The sequence below is a fragment of the Ammospiza caudacuta genome, chromosome 6 (genome assembly GCF_027887145.1).
Source record: "Ammospiza caudacuta isolate bAmmCau1 chromosome 6, bAmmCau1.pri, whole genome shotgun sequence".
Lineage (NCBI taxonomy): Eukaryota > Metazoa > Chordata > Aves > Passeriformes > Passerellidae > Ammospiza > Ammospiza caudacuta.
In genome coordinates this window covers 45604704-45627786 of record NC_080598.1, presented here as the reverse complement: position 1 = coordinate 45627786, position 23083 = coordinate 45604704, and the positions used below count along the sequence as shown (strand labels likewise).

Here is a 23083-nt window from a genome sequence, read left to right as displayed (position 1 = left end):
TAGCAGCAGGTAGAATAATATTGTGGCTACCTCTAGGGTAAATTCTAGCTGGCTTTATTTAGGCTACAAAAATACTTCTCATACTTAGTTGTCTTTTGGCTTGTTTGTTACTGAAGAACCAGAAGAACACTTTAGTTCTTGGAGTTTTTAAAAGAAATAGATGATATCCTGCCCATTGCCCTATAGCTTTTTCATTTATTAAATTATTAGTGTTATTCCTACCTGCACACAGTGAAGATGAGAGTCCTTTTTCCCACTTGCAATGAGACTTCATAAACAAAATTGCATAGAAACTTGATAAGATTCTTGTACTTTGAGTGTGAGGGAATAATAGATTACTGCCTAGGTCACTAAAGGTATAATGAACCCTTACAAGTGAATGGCATTATTTTGTGTCTCTGCTGCATTATTCTGATTACTGCTGTTAGTAATATCTGACACTTACACATCTTTTTTCTGAAGATGTTAAAATCTTTAAAGCTTTGAAAAGCTCACTTAATTTTCATAAAAATCTGTGCTTTATATGAGTCTTTAGGTAAAAATAGGTATTTAGGCAAAGCATGGTTTTCAGAGGCTTATTTAAATGCATACAGTGAGTTGTTTGCTGACTGGGGACAAGTTGTTTGACTCTTAATCTACCACTCCATCTAAAATGCTTGTTTCCAGCAGCACAATTCTTCTGATGTAAAGGGAATTACATTTAACTTTCTGAATCACTACATTTCCTTTCAAATGCCTGTTCAAATATTGTTAGGATGAGATGAAAACTAATGGTCCTGGATACATGCTCACTGCATTTATTGAAATGGTCTGTCATGCTGAACCTCAGAACAAGCAGCTTTCCTCATCTATAAAAACTTCACCTTTCCCAAGAGAAGGCTAGCTGCTGGGAAGTTTGTTTCTTTCTTCAGGTTAGGAAAGCAGTATAACAGACCTCACAACAGATTTTTGGGCAATTATAAAGAGCAGAATGTACTTGGAGCAAAGAACGTGGTGAGGGGATAAAGAGCAAAAATCCTAGACCCTGTATTGGTGTTAAATTTATTTCTAAGACAAAGTTTTGATTTTGTTTATATTTAATTGCCCCATTTTATAAACTTGCTTTTTGAGGGTAGTCTAACATAAAATCATCAAAATCTTCTTTACTTGACCCTCTGTTGTTAAACATTAGTTGTGGTGGCATAAAGTAAATAAGGAACTGAGAATCAAATCTTCTATTTTCTTTCTATTTCTGGCTGGAATGAGTCTTTGCCTTGATAAAAAGGGTAGAGAGATACATTGAAATAAAAAAATTACAGAACCCTGAAATTCAAGTTCTGGCTTGTGACTGCAAATTGCTGAAATTCTCTGAGGCTCTGCCCCTTTCTCTACCTCATTCTTTCAAACTTTTCTAGTTAAATTGAAGCTCTTCAAGGCAGGGATTTTCTATAATATATACTAATTTAAGACTTAGCATAGTTTATGTTGACGATTTAACTTAAATATCATATTTACTAGTGAAATGAACAAACCATAAAGAAATGAGCATGAATCACGACCCTAATGTGGGGAACTGTGGTAGGAGGTGGATGGGGGCAGCCATGGGATTGCACAAGTGTCACAGACTTCTAACTGCAGAAACTGAAGAGTGAAAGAACATGCATTTACAAATCATCCTAAGCCTAAATGATTTCCAAAGGAAAAAATAGTAATGGGATTAAAATTAATTAAAAACAAACAAACCCAAACAACAAAAGAACCCAAAGTGGGAATGGAAAATTCAAATTTCACTAGAATCAAAGCAGAAGTTTCAATGCAGCTGCCCCCTCAATAAATCTGAAGTCCGTGTCAGCTGAAGACTGAAAGTATTCTTATTTCTTACAATGCACAGCTCTTGAGTACTTTCTACTGCTCACACTGTTGAGTATGTATCCTGTCTAGCATCCCTATTATCTGTGAAAATACAGCTCAGAAATTTGCTGGGTTTCATGTAAAAAAATGAAACATCAAATAGTGGGTTTATTGTTTTTGAGAAGCGACTGACTTGAAATCTTTCTCTGTTCTGAAAGATATTGTAATAGTGAAAAAACACATAAATTTATACATATTTAACATCACTCTATAAGAAGCAAAATGGGCACTTTTTGCATTATCACTTAGATTGTTTTCATATAATTGAATAAATTTTTCTAATGAAGCAAAGAAAATGTTCAGTACGGACAATTTTTCAAACTGAAGAAAACATAGTAGAAAACCCAGCATGAGCAGATGGTTTGAGTAGTTTAGGAAAAGCTAGAGCCCTGGGCGAAAGCAGACTGAGCAATATTTTTAATGTGTCCCATATACATTTAACAGTTTTTAATAAACCCATGAAACTGAAGGAGTTCATTAAAGTAATGCCAGTCTTCAAATGGCCTGAAAACCATTATTTATTCCCTTCAATGTATGAAACTAAGTTGTTGCAAAGAGATTGGGACACCTACAATATGATTTCATTCGAAGATTTGTGGTTTCTGACATGAATATTGAACACATTGAAATGAAAGAAGAAGCCTTGGCTTTCCAGCTTTGATAAAAGAAGTTCCATGTCCTCAGTTAGGGAAATAAATTGCCCATGAACTCCTTACTGCCTCATCCACGAAGACCTAAGTATTTTCCTTATTCCCATGGATGAAGGGCTAAAAATTCATGGATTTCCCAGATGATGCAAACTTCAAGGATATTTTGGCTGCCAATTCATGCTTTCTAAAAAGCACACAAATGATAGTAATAGAGTATTGGCAGAACTGAGAGAAGCGAGATTAAGTAGGAAATTAGAATCCAACTGAAAAAAAAAGTCAGTTGTCTGATCTGAGACTGAGCATTGATGGTATTTGGATATATGTAGTTACTACTCTTATGCATCTAAAAGGCTGTTCTTGTGAGAGAGGTGCCAGTGGTTTGCTGGGAAAAAGGAAATGGACCCTTCTCAACTGGAAAAGGTGGGACTGGAGGGCTTTTCTAGAGCTTTGAGCCAAATTACTTAGAAGGGGCTACAAAGCTTATAATAAAACTTTATATATACTCTCCCCCATCTCCCCCCTCCCAATCTCTCTGGTTTTCAGATGGGTAGGAATGCATTAACATAATAACTCATTGACAGCTTAGCTGACACACTTAGCTGCCAGTATCCTCCTGCATTCTTCTATTTCACATGGATAGTCATGGCAGAGGTGAACTTTAAATTCCAGACACAGCTTTTCTGGGGCATTTTGGAGGTGATTTACAGAACCTACAAACAGATGAAGTTGTTCTCATATTCAAGACATAAAAGTCTCTTTTGCTCTTCTTGTGCATTATTCAGAATATTTGGGCTAATTTTTCTTCTAACAAAGCATTCTGATTATCCTTGTTAATGAATCAGCTTTCCTGGTTTTCTTTAAAGAAACTACCTTATATTTTAGGGTGTTTTGTTTTGTTCTGTTCCAAAATTAAGTCTGACTCAGCCAGGTGTGTTTTAGCATCAGCTTTGTTGAAACAGGGAGATGATTTTTGTTTTGCATAGAAATTTGATGATCATTAGTGAAGGGATGTGAGGAATTCTTCTGGTCTCAAATTTGTCACTATTATACAACCACACCCATAAGTCAATTTTTTCATTGTGCTATCATACAATGAATGCAGGCTCTTAGGAGGTGCCAGACTGACAGCTTTGAAGTTTACAGAACAGGTTTTGCAGAGGCATTAGCAGCTCTCCTTTTGCACTTCGATCTTTCTGAACAACTGCAGCTTGATTAGAAGACAACCTCAGTTACTACCTGGTGAATCTAGTTATAACTTGCCATCTCTTAGGATATTCTGTTCTTTTCTTATCTTATCACTTAAGAAGTGACCCAATTATATGGCTTTTTTTTCTTCTTCAGTTCATTTTAATACTGTTCCAGTTTGGCCCCTACTGGATGAAATGACCCCTAATTGTGGCGCTGCTTTGTGGACTGAGTGGGCAGTGAGGGTGACTTCCTTAATCTGCTTCAAGGACTTCACTCCAAATTGCTATGGGGAGCTGCTCCTGTGGGCAATTTGCCTTCTTCTTACCTGTACTCAGCCACACTGCAGATAAACCGAAGGAATCCGGTCTCTGGGTATTAAACCAACAGCTCTCACAGCTGCCAGTTTCACAAAATAATCAACTCTCAATTATGCAGCATAATGGCAATGGTAGAATAACCCAAATAAAACAAAACCAAGGCTAATACGAAAGGTAAATAAATTAAGCAGTAAGGATAGATTTAGTGTGCCTACCTTGGAGAGGCTGGTAAGCAAAATCTTGTAGAGAGCAGAGGCAGCTTTAAGCAGTCAGAATGGGGCTGGGCACGAACCGTGCCCCATTCAGATGGGGTGATGTGGCCAGGAGTGATGGAGGAAGGTATGGCCTGCAGATCCACACCGTGGATAATCCATTCAGATAGCATTGCAACTTGTGCAAAGTAATAAAATTCTTTTTTCATTAAACATATTATTTCTTTTAAGAAAATATGCTGCTGATCCTAATCAAAAAGTGTAAATAGACAGTGAATGCCCAATGGTATTTTAAGTGAGGGAATTGTTGCTGAGAGATGGGTGTGATTTTTCTCTTTGGCAAAGAGAAAATATTCAGGTTTATGAGAGGTACAAATTCTTGTTTGGCTTTAATAAACAAATTTTGCCCAGGGCGGCAAGGCTAAGCTAAGATTTCCCTTCCCCATCTCTAGCCGTATCACTCTGCAGCTGCACAATTCTCCAGGGATAAGCTCATGGACACACTAACTAGTCCTGAAACAAAAAGCTTCATTCTTTGGTTTTGGCAGTGAAAGCAGTGAGAAGCAGCACGGCAGGCACACAGGTTGTACTGAATCCTTTGGGATGGTCTCTCCCATGAACCTCCTGGGGGTAGGACCAGAGCAGCAGCCTTGCTCGTCTGTCACTATGAGGTACTCCTTCACAGCTGTGCTGCAACGGGTAAGTGTATACCAAATAGTCCTGCTTCATTGGAGAAAATAAGGCTGAGTAACCAAAATATCAATCAGTCTACTTGGTTTGTGCTCTACTGTCTTGAAACAATGTGATTGAGTGCCACAGTAGCTTTCACAGGTAATTAGGCAACAAGCAAGTAAAAACCAACACAAAAATCTGAAGATTGTAAAACACAATCTCTGACGTGCAGAAAGCTAGTATGGATGCACTATAAAATGAGATTAGAAGAAGTGGCTTGAGCTGTAGTAATTCCACCTCAAATTTTCTGCAACCAGTTACAGTTATCAAGAGAGTTGCAGTAAGCCAATTTACTAGGGACTCATGTCCTAATCTTCACACTACTGTGGTTGAAACTGGAAAGAAACCTGATGCTATGCATGGTTTCGGTTTTGATGGCACTGATTTTTATAAACATTACAGAATATGAACATCTATACCGATACTGTTGACTTTAGCCACATACAAGGTTTAGTAACAGTAAATGCTTTAATGTTGTTGGCTTTGCTCATTCCACCTTGACAAATTATGGATGATATGTTTAATTTCCCATTACTGAACCTGACTGCTCCTTAGATTACGAGAGGACTTTTATTTTCTTTTGCTGATGAAGAACTGAGGTACATTGTAGGGCTATGCCCAAATTATATATTGGAAGGTATGGCAGAGCAGGTAACTGAAATGAGCTTTAGCTGAACCCTATCTCACTTCCTTCATTTGTAAATTCAAACCTGCCTAATTCTTCCTCATATATCAAATTCATCCAGTTTTCCTTCAAGAAGGAAGTCTTCAAGACTCCAAGGCTCTCTTAATGTCTCAAGGTCTGAAATACCTAGCCTATCTTCCTTGTTTCATGACCATCTGCAGGGAAATAACAACAGACCCTTGACTTCAAAAGCGAGATTGTGCTCTACATATCTGACTTTCACAAAAGATGCAAATAGTGATTTCCCTTGTATTTTTGATGTCTGAAATAAATACAGGAATCAGTTTCAGTCAAGAAGGAGAAAAACTATTAACTACTGTCAAGAAGTAGGGTTAAGTTTTCCATCTCTGTTGAGGGCTGCTAGACTGTACTGGCAAGCTGACTAGAACCACATTGTGCCCTGCAGAGACAGGCTACTTCTGAAGACAGTAATGAGAAAAATGAACCTTTATTTACTCAAAAGATTTATGACTTTATGATTGTATTAATGAGTTATCATCCATTTTTTGACTGAAGCTCCCAAACACAATCTGTTGCAGTTCTGTTTAAGTCTATCCACATAGTCAGCTTTACAGACAAGTGAGGTGACACAGTAAACAGGAGCTACCACTCCATGGGCTTCCTGCTCGGCTCCCAATGCACTTCAAAGCTCTGTGGCTGTCTGGTCTCCAGCTGTCTTACAAACAACCTCTTCACCCATGAAGCATGCTGTGGGTAGGGGCAGTTGTTTCACAGGAACCCAGAATACATTGTGTTCCCAGGGTAAGTTCTTGCCTGACTTTACCTCCAGGGAACAGGAAGAGCCTGAGCTGGACTGTCCTCAGAGATGTTTGCAAACTGTTCTCAGAAACAATGGCTGATGATTCATCTGGCACTGTCATCAACGATCTCCAGGCCTGCCGTTTAACAGACCTTCCCAAAATAAAGAAAGGGCACCTTCCCAGACAGAATCATGTATTTTTTTAGTAGTGAATCTACAGAGGAGTAGCTTAGGCTTTAGAGTGCTTGTAATCAAGTGATTACATATGCTTGCCCGAGGTCAGGCAGTGAGCGAGTTTAGCAGCTCTGGGGACCCTTGTTCCTGTCTTGTGCTCACATGACATGAGCACACTGACTCATCCATGTGTGGGGATATATAAATGCCTTCTTATAACGTGTTTTTGCAAGTTTTAGTAATAAAGCCAGATCTGTGAGGCTGCAATCCTTCTATGGCAACAGAGCACTGTCATCACCAACTTAAAAATAGTTTGAAAAAGGAACTCAGTCTTTTTGTTTGTTTGTTTGTTTGTTTTGTTTATGCTAGTACTGCAGAAGGTCACTGGTTTAATGTGTGCAACATTTTAAAGTTATTTCTATGAGTAAACATTTGCTGGAAGATATCCTATCTGGGTGGTATCTTTTGAGAATGCCTGAAATTTAGCTACCTAAACAAACTTTGGTGAGGACAAGACATGGGGTGGCTTTTCTAGAAGTGTACATCCTAGTATAATGACAGGCCAAGTGACATTACAATGTCTGAAAATTAAAGACCCCAGAGTAAGGAAGACTGATGGTGTTTACCTTCTGCATTTGCTAGCAGTGGAAGGACAGTGATGACTGATGAAGAAGATATATTAATGAAGTAAGCTCATACTCCTCATCAAGGATGAGAGTTGACAGAGGCTAGATATCATGCTGGCATCTCTGGGAGTGAAATGTATCCAGGGAGGAGAGCCTAGTAAGCACACAGTGAAGACATCCACTAAACCCCAAACTTATGGATGTCTGCAACAGGAAATTCATGAAATATTTACCTAAGGGATTTAGAACCAAGCTAAAAAAACCCCAAACAAACTTGTCTACTATAGCTCCCCAAAAAAGTCGTGTGAGAAGAGGACTAAGTATTGGACTAAAAAGGTGAAACAAAGAGAAGTGCAAATGAACAAAAAGCCTTCAGCATGGGGCTGAAGGGGATCCTTGCAGCTGTTAAAATCCCAATGGCTCTGCCAGAGGAAATTTCTATTTTTTTCTTTACAAGCTTTTGACCAAAAGCTAGTTACCCTAATATTAAATAGGAATTATAAAGTCCTTGAAGCTCAGTTGATTTAACATCATTTAAGGCTAAAGCATATATTTTTTTTAGGTAGGGAACTTTCGCTTCAAAAACCCAAATCCATTAAAAATTTATTTTCTCTCTTATCTCCTTCTCTTACACATCAGTAGATGAAGTCAGTTAAAGGTGTTCACTTATGTTACCAAGAAAACAACAAAAAATAATTATACTGGTACTTCAGGCAGGTGGGAGAAAAATGTTACAGAAATGTGCTCTTTCTTGGGATGCATCAACTCACAAAAGCAAAAAGGACAAAGAAAATAAACCAATCATGAGAAAAAAACCTATTGATAATAGAAGTCTCTGTTGTTGTGTTACCTTCCATGTCACATGAAAATACTTCTTCCAAAATTTGGAAGTATGTTGTAAGAACATTCAGAAACATATTGGATTTTTTCTTTCTCCTTTTCAAAGTAAAGCAAAGTTCCACCCTTGCTCTCTGTCTCTATTTTTTTCTCCTCTCTCTTAAGGGAAAAAAAAAAAGTTTTGAGAATTTCATTTTTTCTATTCACTGCAGCCCTGGCCAAAGTAAAGCCCTCTTTTACATTGACGTCAAGATCTTTACTAAGATTAGGGTTTCATTTCTCTATTGCAGCAATTAGCTAGGGAATGTATAAAAGGCTTCAGGGAAGCAAGCTAGGACTCCAGAGGGGAGAGCACTTTGCACCATAGGCAAATAGCAAAGAGAGAGTGCGAGAGGAGAGGAGGAAGGCAGGAATACAGAGACGCCGAGTAGGAGGGGGGGACGGGGGAGGCTGAGAGGGAAAGAGAGGGAGGGAAGCAGGGAGGAAGGAACAGAAAGTTTATGTACATAAACCCTTTTTTTTAAAGCATTGTTGCACCTAGTAGCTAGCTTTACTGACACAGAAATGAGAGGTCTGTTCAGTGCTTAAATATCCGAGGAACAATGGGATAGTGCAGGAAAGTTAACAATTAACAGTCTCAGCTTAAATTTTGTAACTGCAGGGAACTGGAAAAACAGCTGCCTCTCTCTTCAGCAAAATCAGGTCTCCTGGTTAAGAGAAGAATTTTTGTTAACATCTGAATTTCTGAAAAATAAGCAGCTTGCAGTTGAATGAATACCGTGCAGTTATGGTTTTAACCAGTCTGCTCATACTTAACTATCTCTGCTTATTTTAAATAGAGCAGCTGTGAAAGGGGTAATGAGGCTTTTGAAATGCCTTTTGCTTTACTCTTTTAAATGAGGGTACAGAGCAATAAAGCCAGCTGAAGGTACCCGGCTGAGGAGAAGCAGCGAGGAAGATGGGTCTGCTAAGTGTGGATTTGTTGATCACGCTTCAGATCTTGCCGGTGTTTTTCTCCAATTGCCTCTTTCTCGCGCTCTATGACTCTGTGATCCTCCTGAAGCACATGGTGCTGTTCCTGAGCCGCTCCAAGTCCGGGCGCGGTGAGTGGCGGAGGATGCTGACCTCGGAGGGGCTGCGCTGCGTCTGGAACAGCTTCCTCCTGGACGCCTACAAGCAGGTGAGGAGCCCGGGCTCGGCTGGGGCCAGCATCCCGCTGGGCAGCGGGGAAGGGAAGGGAATGGTGCGGGTGCGAGCTGTCACCTCGCTCGTGTGAAGACTGATGGAGAGGTATGAGCTGAAAGGAGCGGTGCTTGTAAATCGGGGTTAAGGATTCGTGAAATTCTATAGCCGCTGAATCCCTGTGCTAACTCTCTGTGCAGCCTTGGCCATGTCTCTGGGTTTAGGTGTGCCTCAGTTTCCCCAAGAGCATGAATAATAATCTTCATGTTTTTAAAGTATTTCAACGTCTTCATTTAAGAGTAATTGTAAAATACTCTAGGTGTTTTCACAGCTGTAGTTTATTATTGCCATGTGAGAGCCTCAGATATTATAAAAAGACTGCATCTTCAGATAGAGTTCTACATAGATGTTAACTGTGTGTAACTAGAGTTGTTTAACCTAGAGTAAAAGATAGACATGAACCATTGTCATCACACTGGCATTTTCTATTACTCATATGTTAAACTTTCGTATTAAAGAAGGTATCCAAGTAAAACTGTGCACCTTTTTCCTTCAGGAAAGCAGTGACAGAGGGACATGTCAGAGATTAAAAATGAACTTGACTAGCTGTCGGACAGCTGCCTGGTGATTTAAGTTCATAAAGCTAGTAACAGTTATGCAACATGTACTTTTCTTTTCCTTTTAAGATTTCTTACAAATATTACCCAGTGGTACTGCCCAGGTCTCATGAGGTAGCTGGAATTCCCTTTTATAGATTGAAAAGGTGAACCCAAAACCATAAAATTTCTTGCAAAGACCACCCAGTTAGTAAGTAGAACTGGATTCAGAGCTCTGTGGCTTTCAAAACAGTGCTTAGTCTGTTAATTTGTTGTCTTATTTAGACCATCTAATTTAACATACTCCATGTGATGTCACAGGGGTCCTGTCCAAATACTCTTCTGAAATATTTCTTTTTGTATTGCCTTCCCCCCAATTTGCTTTCACACCTCTACAATAGCCTCTATGTTTGCTGTTATCTAAAAATGTGAAGAGCTGGTGATGCTGGTGTTTGCTGGCTTTGTGATATGGAATACCATCTGCTTAGCCTGAAACTCAAGCCATGGGGACATTAATTTTCAGTGTAAGACAAATAGAAATAACTTTAGCTTTTGCCAAATGGGTCAACCTCTTACAGCAACCCAGGAATCATCCAGCTGGCTACCCAAATAAAATAATGCTGAATGAAGCCCACTATTCTCCTAGCCCTTCTAGTCTTTGTTTTTATTCTCTTCATAGACATTAAGTAAGTACATTTTACAGTGGCCTTGTTAAATGGGTCACTGAACACAATTGTTCCCATTTACAGGCAAGGCAAAGCAGGACAGTTAGCACATGGCTTGGTCAAGGCTCCAGTGGAAGCTGGTAGCACAACTCTTCAACAGTCAAGTTTTGAGTTCCCATACTTGCAACCTATATGTGGCCTGGGGTCTGGAGAAGTTGTGAAGCTGTAGGAAACTTCATATCCATGATATATTTTCAATCTCTTTTTGCTTAAATTGCACACAATTATTTAAAATCAAGATATTGCATGCCTTTCTGTAGTATCCAAAGTCACGCTTTGCCTTTCTTTCAGTATCATGATGTTAAACATGGGAGTGACAGGTATGGTGACTCTGCTATTTTTGGTGCTGGCAGTGAAACTCATACCTTGAACTTTGGTAACTTTATTCTCTCCCTTATCAGCATTAAATCACCTGGGTTGTTCAGGTCGATCAGGCCATAAGGTTCCAAGAATAAACCCTGTGCCTCAATGAACTTGGCAGAAAAATGCAAATAAACACAAACAAATTTTATCACCTTGTTCCAAAAAGAGGAAAAAGTCCATTCATGGCAGCTATCCTTAAGGCAAAATGAATTGACCAACAATTCATGGAAAGACTATTTTGCTTCATAAAATTATGGGCCATAAGGACAGGATATCATTGGAAACTCTTGATTGTCACAGAAAGATAGTTAAGTATAGAAATCAAATTGTAAACGGGACAAAGTAAACTGAGGAGCAATATTGGAAGAAGAGTCATCACCTCTACGATAGATGACAATCTTTTGCTGCTTCTGTAAGCAAGAAATAGGAAAAAAAGTCTCATCTGAAAGTTGTACTAGTAGATTTGAAAAAGATTGAAACATATTCTCCTTTGTAACATATTTTAAAAACATGAGAAATAGTGAAATATATCAAAGAATGTCCTATAAGGCAAATTTTTCCGTAAATCACCCTTTTCTAAATCCTGAATAGAACTACCCTGTTGTGATATCTTACTCTGAGACAGTAAATGAGCAATTAAAATGCTGCGGAATCAGGGTACTATATAGCATGGCAAAACATAGCTGATAACATATCCATGATTGCTTGCTACTCCAATTTACCAGCTGAAGCCAGGTATTAGTAAATTACTTTAGAAAGTACTTAAACTCATTCCACTGAGCAGTAGTTATGAGAAAATCACAATTTTTCATGTAGAATAACAGAATTGCAGATGTCTGAGATAACCAGAGCCAGACTGCCAGTTAGCAGGAGACTGGATCAAAGAAGAAACTGTGCTTGGTGTCACTTGCACAGAATTCTTCCTGAGCCCATTTCATTATATTTTTCACAAAATTACTTTTACTTGTGGTAGAATTTCTATTCAAAGCAAAATTATGGGAATCTATTCCAGAAAAACACTATAGGTAGACACTACATTCTGAATTAAGGTAAACTTACTACAAGAAAGTACCTTTGCCTCAAAAGCATGTGTTGTTCCAGAATTCTTTTTTTTTCAAGGCTATTGTGTAGAAGATATGATCTTTTAATGGTTAGGGTGTATTTCAAGGAAGGTATTCTGATTTATTTTATTATTGTCTAGAAAACCTTATTAATATCTCATCCAAATGTCAACTTTTTTGGCTTTTTGTTGTTATTAAGTATTACTGCACAAGATTTTTTGGTGAGGGCAATTATTTCATAGGCAAGATTACCTAGCAACAGTTGAAGATTTTAACATCATCAGTGGGAAAACAATGCAAAGTTAGTTGTACTCTATGTAGAGTATATTCAGTGTTCTTTTCTATTGGAACATTCTATATGACTGGTTTTCTCCATATTTTAAAGTCTTACTTGAATCAAAAGAATTTTTTTTTTGTTTCTTTTGATTTTTAATGTAAATGTTACTAATGAATAATATATTTCTTTTTACTTCCTTAGCTCTGAGTTCAATATCTGTCAGACTCAGTGTTGATATTGTCTGCACTTCACCAGCTTTGTGATTTATAGACCATCCTCCTATTATTTTCCAAGAGGCAAGTGTGTCTTACATTACATGGGAGTCTTTAGGACCAAACTAATCATCATAACAGAGATAAACAGAGGTTGTAGTCAAGTTAGATTAACTTTCTGTAATTGAAAGAGTGCAAATATTTTAAATATTATTTTTCTATATATATGTGTGTGTAGGTATTTACAATTTCATATGTTTGCCTGTATAAAGATCTATATATACACCTCTTTGTCTCTATATATGTACATACATATATGTATAAAGAGGCAAAAGTACACATATGTAAGTATACATTTCCAGGAGTCAGTCCCTCTCATGTCTCCCTATGTGAACACACATATATATGTGTGTATGTACACATACATACAGATATGAATGCAGCCAGGGCTATTGATCAGAGAGAAAAACCAAGACCTTTTGGGAGGGTGTTAGTGTAACCATTATTTACATAGGCCATTTCTACAAATGCCAGGGAGCTATTTGTTCCAGCTTAAAGCATGTATACTGAATGTATAATCACACATCTGCAAAAATCCAAAGAAAAAGCTGGAGAAGTTTTGAAAAAAAAAATTAAAAGCCTTTTTTACCTGCTAAGTTCTGTGCCTTATTTAGTAGTGGGATGAATCTGTTTTCTAAGATACCAAAGGTGAGAAATTGTTATCTTAAAATGCTTTTAAAATAGCTTAAGAAGTGGTCGTACCCATTAGAGATGCCCTGCTCAGTGGTGAGCCCTTCTGCTGGAAGCTTTTCCAGTGCCAGATATGAGCTCTGTGTTTCAGCAAGGCAGAGCTATCATTCATGGTCTCCAGTAGAAGGCTTTAATGCTATCCTTGAGGAAATCATCCCTCTTCTGTAGGGTGCTGTAGGGAAGACCTTAATGGCCTTTCCCTGCAGCAGCCAGTATTCAGGAATGCTGTGGTGTGCCTATGGGGGCAACGTGCACATGCACATGCACAGCGATGTGTGTACTGTGCGTCATGGGCCTCAGAGGGATGCTGGTATCTCAGTGATAGGTGGTGGTGGGTGTGTGTGTACTTGTACAGCTTTTACTGTCTCTAGAATGGGCCAGCAGCAAGCTCTGGCATGACGGTCCCAGCGCAGGGAACGGCTGGCACAGGATCCCAGGCTCATGGCGTGGACCCAGCTCTGGATGTAGCAGCAAGTAGAGTGGTTCAGTAAACACCCAGTGAGATTTTCCTGGGTTTTCACACAGGCAGTTAAATTACCTTTGGCTGCTTTTTCCTGCCTGGTAGGTAGATGATCTAAAATAAATCAGAATGCAAAGCAAAACAGTCCCAAACCTTATGTGTTAAATGCATGCTGAGCCATCAGCATCATCACAAAAATATATGTGAAAGTAATATAAAAGCATGATCCTCTACCTGCTCTTCAGCTGTCCAGTAACTCTTTGCTTTTTGGGGAAATATTTTAAAGCTTGAAAAAAAGACACAAAGTTCATCCTTACTACTTGTATTTATTTTGTCTGGCAAGGTAAGGGTCTCTCTCCCTGCATTTGACAGTGATAAAGGGAATCCGTGAAAAAAAGTCTGTTGTATAATTTCAGGGTTTAGAACTAGACATTGTATGGTATTAAAATATTTTATTGGTTTTACAAAGTTCAACTTTAGCAGAATTGTTTTCATTGACATTTGCAAATGAAAACAATCTTGAAAGAAGTGAGAAAAACAAAACTGAACCAAACCACAATTAAAATTTCTCCTGCAAAGTTGGGAATGTAAATTCAACAGGATTTGGTCTTGAAATTGTAATTATTATTAAAAGTTTCTCATTATTACTAATATATTATCATGTTTGTTGTAGTTGTGTGTGAGGACCAACTTAGGCCAGGGGCCCATTCTACTAGACAGTGTCCCAACAAGAGGAGCAGACTGTTGGTCCCATGGAACTTAAGAGTTCAAACATTCAAAACAGACAAAGAGTAGGAAAAGGAATATGAGGACTTCTATCCCACATGGGCTCTTATCCTATTTCGTTTTCAGATCTAAATTCAGTTCTTCCACATCTCTTTGCACTGTTCCATTTTCACCCTTATGTGTGAAAAAATGACTGTAAGGAGTGCTAGCCTTGTTGTCAAAGCTCTGTGAAAACCTCTTTTTGCTGTGATAGACACAAAAAAATAGCTAGTGGGCACTATTCAAGAAGAGGATCATACATGGTTCTGGAGTGCTGGCTCTACCTCTCTGTTTAAACCACCACTGTGTATTCATACTCATAAAGCTGAGTAAACAAAAAAAAGTAAAATCTATCATCCAAATTAATATCAAATTCCCTTCACATGCTGAGTAACAAAATCTGGTGAAGGCCTCTGTCACATGAAGTCAGATCCTTGTGGCCATGATGTAGTTGGCCATGCTCTCATCTTGAGGGAAACACTAAGCCCTTAAGAAGCTTGCTCTTGGCTCCTCAATCGCAGCAACTAAAATTAACTGTGAGAGCACAAGGCAAAAGGCTCCTTTATGCTTTCCTTGTGCCATGCATACTCATTTGTGGGACTGGTGGCTTTTAAAAGGAGAGAGCAGCATTTGACTAGTTATTTTTATCTGTACTATGCCTGGTTTGTTTGCCTCCCACTTCTCTTCGTCAGCTCCACATACCTGATCCTAAATGAAAGACTCTGGGAAAGCCTGAGCCATTTCTGGTCTCTGCTCTCCAACTCGAGTAATTCAAGTTGCCACCTTCCCAAGACAAATGTCGAACTTCTGCACCGCTACTCTACTCCAGACAAGGATCTTCTGTGATTTTGTCAACTGCACAACTCTGGGTCACGAAATAAGGAAAACAAAACTAATATTTTGTAGAGTTTGCCAGCCAAATTATGATTTGGATGAAGCTATACCTAGCTGAATGGGATCAAATCAAAGCAGAGAATTAAAAAAAATGCTAAAGGCTGCAGGCATTCAGTTCTTTACCAATCATTGTACTCTAGTCCCAAACACAACATGTCCATATTCAAATGACTAATATCATAAACTGTTAACTGTCTGGCAGCACCTATTTTTTTTTGGGGGATGACACAACCTGATGAGTCTGCCAAACTGTATGAAAATTCCTGATGCAGGGAATTTAAGCTGTATTCTGGTGCACAGGATCCCAGGATGGTTATGCTGAAGTTGATAAAAGCAAAACAGGTAAAAAGAAAAGGCAAATGAGGAGACAATGTTTTGTGTGTGGGGCTTTACCTAGTTCTTATGGAAAATGTACTACAAATTTAGCAGTATGTGCTATTTCTAGCCTGCAGTTTATGAATAGGGCTTTCTCTCCTACTCCTAAGTCTCCTTCATTTTGCAGGCTGTGTGCTAAAACATCAGCAATCTTGATTCCTTTTCACTTTGCATGCAGACTGAGAACAGGCTGTCAGGCAAACACAAAATTCTCACAAATGATGCGAGTCACTGCTTTGGTGTAGCTGCCTGCCCCTGCTGATGGCAGGGCTGGTTTGAGAAGATTTGGTTGGCCTACCTTGCGTGTCCCAAGCAGGCTGTGTGGGAGGGGATGCTGCGTGCTGCTCGGTTCCTGCCTCATTCAGAAGGCTGGCACCAAATGGCCAAATATTCACGCACAAAAGTACGTGATTATGGAAATGCTGGATTGCGTGTGAGGGGAATTCTGCTGGTTTGTTTCTCAGAATTTATATTTTGCCTGCCTTTGTGTAGGATTTCAAAAGCAGTTTGGCTGAATACATGAGTGTTTTTGTTTGTTTTCTCATTGCGTTGATTTTCTTTTCCAAGAGCTATTTTTTCTTTCAATAAATAACAACAAAGAAGATGGCCAAGGCCTACAATGCAGATGATCAGCAAGGATGATATTGTCATCCTGTGTCAATCGGTTCAGGGTCTGGTGAAATAAACAGTCCCTTGGGAACGTCAGTGCTTCATCAAGACCAATTAGTGGATCTGCCGCTGCTGCTTATGTTTAAGCATTAACGACTGGGCAGGGCTGCTTTTTGGAGTGCCTGACACTGGCATGGAACAAGGCACCGACCTAATTACTTCTCTACAAGAGCAGAAAATGCCTCATGAATGCCTGCTTGGCAAGGATGTCTCATTAAGGGGAAAAACCCAACACAAGCACTCCTAGAAACAAAAATTAAAATTATAGGTAATCTGCGGCCATGAGACTTCCTTCATGGCTGTGGGAAATGAAGAGAAACTGCTGTAAGGTGATGTATAGATGGATAAAGGCTTCTTTCTACTTTGTTTCCTAACTCCATCTATTTTTATAGTCCATAAGGAGTATGAGAGGCAGAATGCAAACTTGCATTGTTGAAGAACAGAAAATATATTGCCATCTTTGGTATCTATGTTAAATAGGGCTTGAAGGACATTCCCATGTTGGTGTCTGTTGGAAGTTGTTTTATTAGTCTGTTTCTTCAGGGTTTGTAAACTGGCCTAGGAAATTTAAGGGTTTGGTAGACCTGAGTGAGGAATTGGTAATGAGGAGCTTATGATATATAGCCTCTCTTTCTGCTTAAAATTATCAAGAAGCAAACTGTGATTTCCCAGTTAAAGAGTGGTGGCTAGATATTTTCAGTCATGATATTTTGTTAAAATAAAACCTAAGGAGTAAGTAGAAACAACTGTTCAGATGTTTCTTTGGTCCTCAGCAGCTCTGATCCTTCCTGAATTATAGGTGCTTCTTTTTACCATTATTTTTCTTCTCCTCTGAAGAGTGAGAGCAAATACAAGAAATTGTGTGTTGTTTAATTGTGATTTGTGAAAAAAATTACATGTCCTTACTGCTTTTCTTTGACTGGATGAGAAAACACTCTTAAATACTAAGGCCCACTATCCATACAGGGGGTTGGGTGAAGCCCAAATACTTACACGTCAGGCTTTGCCAAAAAGGTACATTTTCAGCAAGCTATCTCTGAAAAAGTGTGTATGGTAGTTAAGGAACAGTTAAGCTTTCTAGGTGAAGAGGGATCTAGTGTTTGTGTAGATATGCATGTGCTGTGTTTCTTGAGATGTCCCTTCTTTGGGTAGTCACCAGTTTATCACAAATTGCTGAATTGTTTAGTTGGCCTCTGGATTGAATGCAGCTCTCAGAGTGATTATATGGGTGCCACATGATCTTGACCTGTGTATTTCTTTGTTCAAGTGCAGCCTTTTACCTTACTCCTGCTTTATCTAGCTTTATCTATCTGCGTCACAGAATGGCAGAGAGAAATTATCAACAGTTGAACAGCAGACTATGTGCTAAGGTGCAGGTAGCCTTAAATGCTGTAAGATGCTTAATGCTACTTTTTAGATGCAAGAGCCTGAGTCTCTGAGCCTGCCTCTCCAGACAGATAATTTCTTCTCAGGATATAGTTATTTTCTTTCTTTGAGTTCAGTGGATAGTACACTCATACATCAGGTCCTAAACTCAGCTGTTTCAATCTGTTTTCAAAGGCAAGCACAAAGCTTTTTTTAAACTATTACCAGCGCTCTAGTAGAGAGTAATGCTGCAGATGGAGGTTTACAGGGATGGGGCCAAAAGTAGCTTTGCTTTTCCAGAGCATCCTTTTTTCTCTTGACTGTGCTACAGCTGCATATCCTCTGCTTCCAGTGGCATGATCACCACATACTTGGCCTGGTGAAATTTTTGGGTCTCAGGCCATCTTTTCTTCTATGGTTCTCTTCCTTTCTGATCTCTGAGTGAGAATGGTGGCATGGTTGTGTTTCAATTTGCCCTATCAAAAAGAGTGAAAATAATGCTCCTAATCATGTGCCAACATGCTCTGAGACATTTTCATATAGCTGTAAAGTCTGGGAGCATTAATGACTGTGCCTTACAAACTTTTCTTCTATTAGACTCTTGCTTCTGTTGTTATTCTGATGAAACAGTGCAGAGCCATGACTAACTGCAGTTTTGTTCAAGATAGTCAGGTTTCTGAGGGAGAAATGGAGGATCCAGTATCAGCAATCTACTTGCCTTTGGATCTGTGTTCAGCAGCAACTGCATGAGTTCAGTATTCAGCTGTTCACTCAGCTTCTTACTGCATCTGACTCCTATACTGCATCTGATACCCTATAATGCAATCTAAAATAGAAGTGCACCAAAAATCAGTTATTTATTCAGTCTTTACACAGTTCTCATCTGTAGCCTTTAATTGCAGTGTAGCTTCAGAAATAAATACATAAAATGTTAAAGACTTTGTCCCTGTGTGTTTCCTTCAAAGAAACAATTCTGAACTTAATCAAATAGTCAGTGGGCAGAGAATGAAAGAGTCAGGAAAATACAAAAGGATCATTGTATTGCTGTACTAGAGGCTGATGTTAAAGACAGAGACATAGGAATTTCTGAGGCAGAGCTCATTAGAAATTAATTGCATTATGCAATAATGTTTTGTGTTTGTATAGTAGTTATCAGCTAAGGATCTTGAAGACCTCTGCAGGCTCCACCTTATTCTGTGATTCCCTCCTGTGAGTTGCTTTTATTCTGTCTTTTGTTCTATAGACATGCAAACAGAAATGGTCAGGCAAAATGACCTTTCTACCACAGCCTGTTGGGTCTGAGTTAGATCTGAAGTTGGAGCTGAGAACAGTTAATTTTCACCTTATCCTACTTCAGCCATGATATAAACTTTCCCTTTTTCCTGCTGTTTCCCACCCCCCCCATCATCTTGTACAGAAACATTGCAGTAGAAGGAAATGTGTCACTCAATCACTGATGAAATTACTGCAAAGGGGTTAGAAGAAATTTTAGGGAGCACAATCTCAAATGATTCACTGTCAAAGCAGCGTATATATTAAGTGGGCATTTGCAGAGATCTCTTGTGTTTGCTACTCTTGAGTATTTTCATTCTTGGACTGCAGGATGAAAGAGAATACACTAAGCTGCAAATCTCTCAAAATTGAGAGGCACTGTTTGTGTTCTGAAAATCAGGAGTATAACACAGAATGAGTTTTGAGAATTGTAAAAATGGCTTGAACTGCAGGCTGTGGGCTGAAAAGGGACCTAGGCTTTATAACACCTTACTAGCTAATCTCGAATCAACAGGCTACTCTTTTTTCATAACAATCATGGTGTCTCATAAAAGGCAAACATCTAAAATATATAAACAGGTGTAGTCTGTGAGCTACTTCATTATACACAGTAGTTGTCTGATTATACTGAAAATTAGTGAAAACACTGCTGAAGTTTTGAATAGTGAACTTCAAAGATGATGTGAACCAAGAGGAGAGAACTCATGGAGAATGACAATGGAAAAGATCCTAGGTGTCACAGAAGAAAGCTAGAAGAAATTTGAGGTAGTCTGTCTGAAAGCAAATACAAGTCTCCAAATACATAAGGGTGGACAGGACCAAGTATGTAGTGGACAGGACAAACCTCTTATTAAATTTTCTAACATAAATGAAGTAACATATTTGTCAGGAATGCCACATTTTCATGAACTGTGAGTGCAGGTGGACAAGATGACTGTTGTGGAGCTGCTGCTTTTGATGATTTTCTCTGCCCCCATGTGACTCATTAGGTGTACTCTGAACACGTGACCGTTTGAAGAGAGTAGTCATAAGGATACTGCACAAGCAAGTCACACTAACTTGCCATGTTTTAATTTGTTCTGCCATCAGGTCAAACTGGGAGGAGAAGCCCCAAATTCCAGTGTAATCCACATAGCCAAGGGCGGTGACAACAGCAGTGGCAGCTGGAAGAATGTTGGTGGCAAGTGTGGAACCAAATGCCACCTTCTGGACTTTGCCAACTCAGAGCGGCCACTGGTGGTCAACTTTGGCTCAGCTACCTGACCGCCGTTCACAAGCCAGCTGTCAGCCTTCAGCAAGCTGGTGGAGGAGTTCTCTGGTGTGGCTGACTTTCTGTTGGTCTACATCGATGAAGCTCACCCATCAGATGGCTGGGCTGCGCCTGGAATCTCTCCCTCTTCATTCGAAGTTAAGAAACACAAAAGCCAGGAAGAGAGATGTGCAGCTGCTCACCAGCTCCTAGAGCACTTTTCCTTGCCACCTCAGTGCCAAGTGGTGGCTGACTGCATGGACAACAATGCCAATGTGGCCTACGGGGTTTCATTTGAGCGAGTATGCATTGTGCAGAGACAAAAAATTGCCTACCTGGGGGGCAAAGGCCCCTTTTTCTACAACCTTCAAGAGGTCCGGCTTTGGCTGGAGCAAAACTCCAGCAAAAGATGAAATCCATTCTCCACAGCAATTAGGTCAACTGGTGTGTCCCTTTAAGGTGATGCAAAAGGGAAAAAAAAAAGAAAACATGCTAGTTTGAATGAAATCTTTCAGATGATTGCAGGAGAACACATTTGATAGCAATGTCAAGTGAATGTTAACTAGGAAAAGAAAATAAAACAAAAATCTAGCTCCACAGAAACATTGTCAAGTGAAAAAAATTGCACTCCTGCTCTTGCTATGGGACAGAAGAGGTGAACAGGCTTCTCCAAAAAGGTGCTGCTGGCAAGCAGGTAGGGTGGTTAGGTAAGACCTGTTTCCCAGAAGCCCCAGTCCTGGGGTGAGGCACAGAAAGCATTTCTGCTTGGAAGGCATTCCATGGAAAGGCAATGCTGTACATTTCATCAGAAACGCTTCTTTACCCCCTGTGGCCAATGCAAGGAGCCGGAGAGGAGCAGGGGTTTTGCAATTGCTTTGCATACAAATGCAGTGCAGTGCGGCGATTTTCCTATCTTGGTAGAACATTTATTGTTCAAAGACTGCAGGAGCCACATGCAGACTGGCACAGGCAGACTGGCTGCTCAGAGCAAGATAAACCTTTGTCTGCTGGTATTTGTGCTCTCTGTGGACACCTCTGCACAGCATATTATCTATGTAATTCTACCTTACATGTTTGTATCCAGTGTGCAGACCTGTGCCTGCTGAGAAAGGTGTTAAAATCTATGGAGTTGGACCAAAAAGACAAAGGTGATCAAATAAGCCCATTACCATCTGAAAACTGAAATACCTGGAGTAATTATAACACAACATTGAGAATCATCTAGAGCATGCATCATGAGACAAAACTCAGCTGATGCCAACCAAATCTTTGGTTCTGAGAGCTGACAACACACATTTATCAATGTTCTTTGGTTCTCATCTCTGTTTCTTTACCCATGTCCACCTCTTTCTGTCTAGCAATAGGGTTAAGGTAATTTTACTTTTAGCTTTTAAAAAAATAACTTATTTCTCTCTCTCTCTTTTTTTTTTTTTTTTTTTTTATGTGACCTTGCAGGTATATTTTGGGGACAGGAGAACTTATGCACAATTTTACCTCATTGGAATGGAAACCTATCCTGTCATTTACCCTGTTAAATGTAGTCATGCTGCCTTTTACTGTCTTAGATACCCGAACCTTGTTTATATCTATGTTAATCTGAAAGTTAAGTTTTTTGCAGCCTTAGAATTAATTGGCTGCAGTTCTGCTATTGGATGAGCTGATTGTCTGTTTTGCTCATGTTCTTGAAAACCTTCCCAGAAGAGAAACAGGGAGGACAAACAGTTTGAATTAATGTAAGTGTAGAAGATGGCAGAATTTTCATATGAATTCATATGATTGTGTTGTCGAAAGAGATACTGTGAACTTAGAGTACACATTAAGTTTAGGTATTTCTAAAACTAAAATTATTTAATCAAACCTGATGAAGAGGCAGATTTACTATGAGCTAACCTATTAGAGCTGATAAATGAAAACCCATATGGAGATGGACTATCCAAGTTTTCTCTCATCTTTGGCAGAAACATGAAACAGATAAACAGAATAAGTGGCAAAAATCAAATTCGTTCTTAATTTCTCATCCTGCCCAGCATCAGGAAAATGATGTGTTGATGCTGATATAGGAAAGAATGGAAAATACATAAGTGTGTTAATTTTCACAATGCCCATTAACATTGTGTATTTCCTCTAGCTTGGCTGTTGGTCAACTTAGCAAATGTAGGAGGAATTCGGAAATGTGTTTTCAAGCACAGATCTGAAATAATGACAGTAACATGGGTAATTTCTCCTGTACTCATGTTCATGCTTCCCATTCTTCTCACATTTTCCTCCACACTGCTAGACATAGATACACATGCACTTACATAGCTGGTAATGTGCATTGGAGAAGGGTGTAAAGCATAGTTGTCAAATCTAGTGAGCCCCACTTCTCGGAAGGCCTGTGTCTCTCCGTGTGTGCATTTATATATGCAGCCACATGTATATAACACATTTTTATGTATGTGTATATATGTGTGTGTGCACATAAAAATGATGTCTAAGACCACTAATAATCATTATCCTGTCCTACCGTTCATTAATGTTACTGTAAATCATTGCTCAATGCAGAAGACTGTTACAGATCCTCATGACTAATTGGGATATATAACTGAATTTTAAAAACTTGTTATCATAGAAACAGTAACATAGCCAAACTACATGGTTTATTTAATCCAGTGTCTTACCTCTGACTGTATCAGATGCTTCAGGGGAAGGTGCAATAATTTTTAACTTAGAGAATTTTTATTAGGTTCAGCCCATATTGTTTTTTCCTCGTCTGAAGTGACTGTGGATGTCTCATCACCCCTCATGAGAGGCTGTT

At 39.2% G+C, this 23083-nt stretch overlaps 1 protein-coding gene across 2 annotated transcripts; it reads left to right on the top strand.

Annotated features, from left to right (window-relative positions):
* Window positions 1–8759: 8759 nt before the first annotated feature.
* Window positions 8760–21694, top strand: DIO2 (iodothyronine deiodinase 2). Of its 2 annotated transcripts, none has more exons than XM_058806923.1 (2): window positions 8760–9251; window positions 20127–21694. In XM_058806923.1, exons 1-2 carry the CDS (start codon window positions 9030–9032, stop codon window positions 20742–20744), a joined length of 840 nt encoding a protein of 279 aa, XP_058662906.1. In that variant the 5' UTR covers window positions 8760–9029; the 3' UTR covers window positions 20745–21694. The 2 variants fall into 2 exon arrangements, with proteins under 2 accessions (XP_058662906.1, XP_058662907.1); XM_058806924.1 differs by having other exon boundaries at window positions 20127–20699.
* Window positions 21695–23083: the final 1389 nt, after the last annotated feature.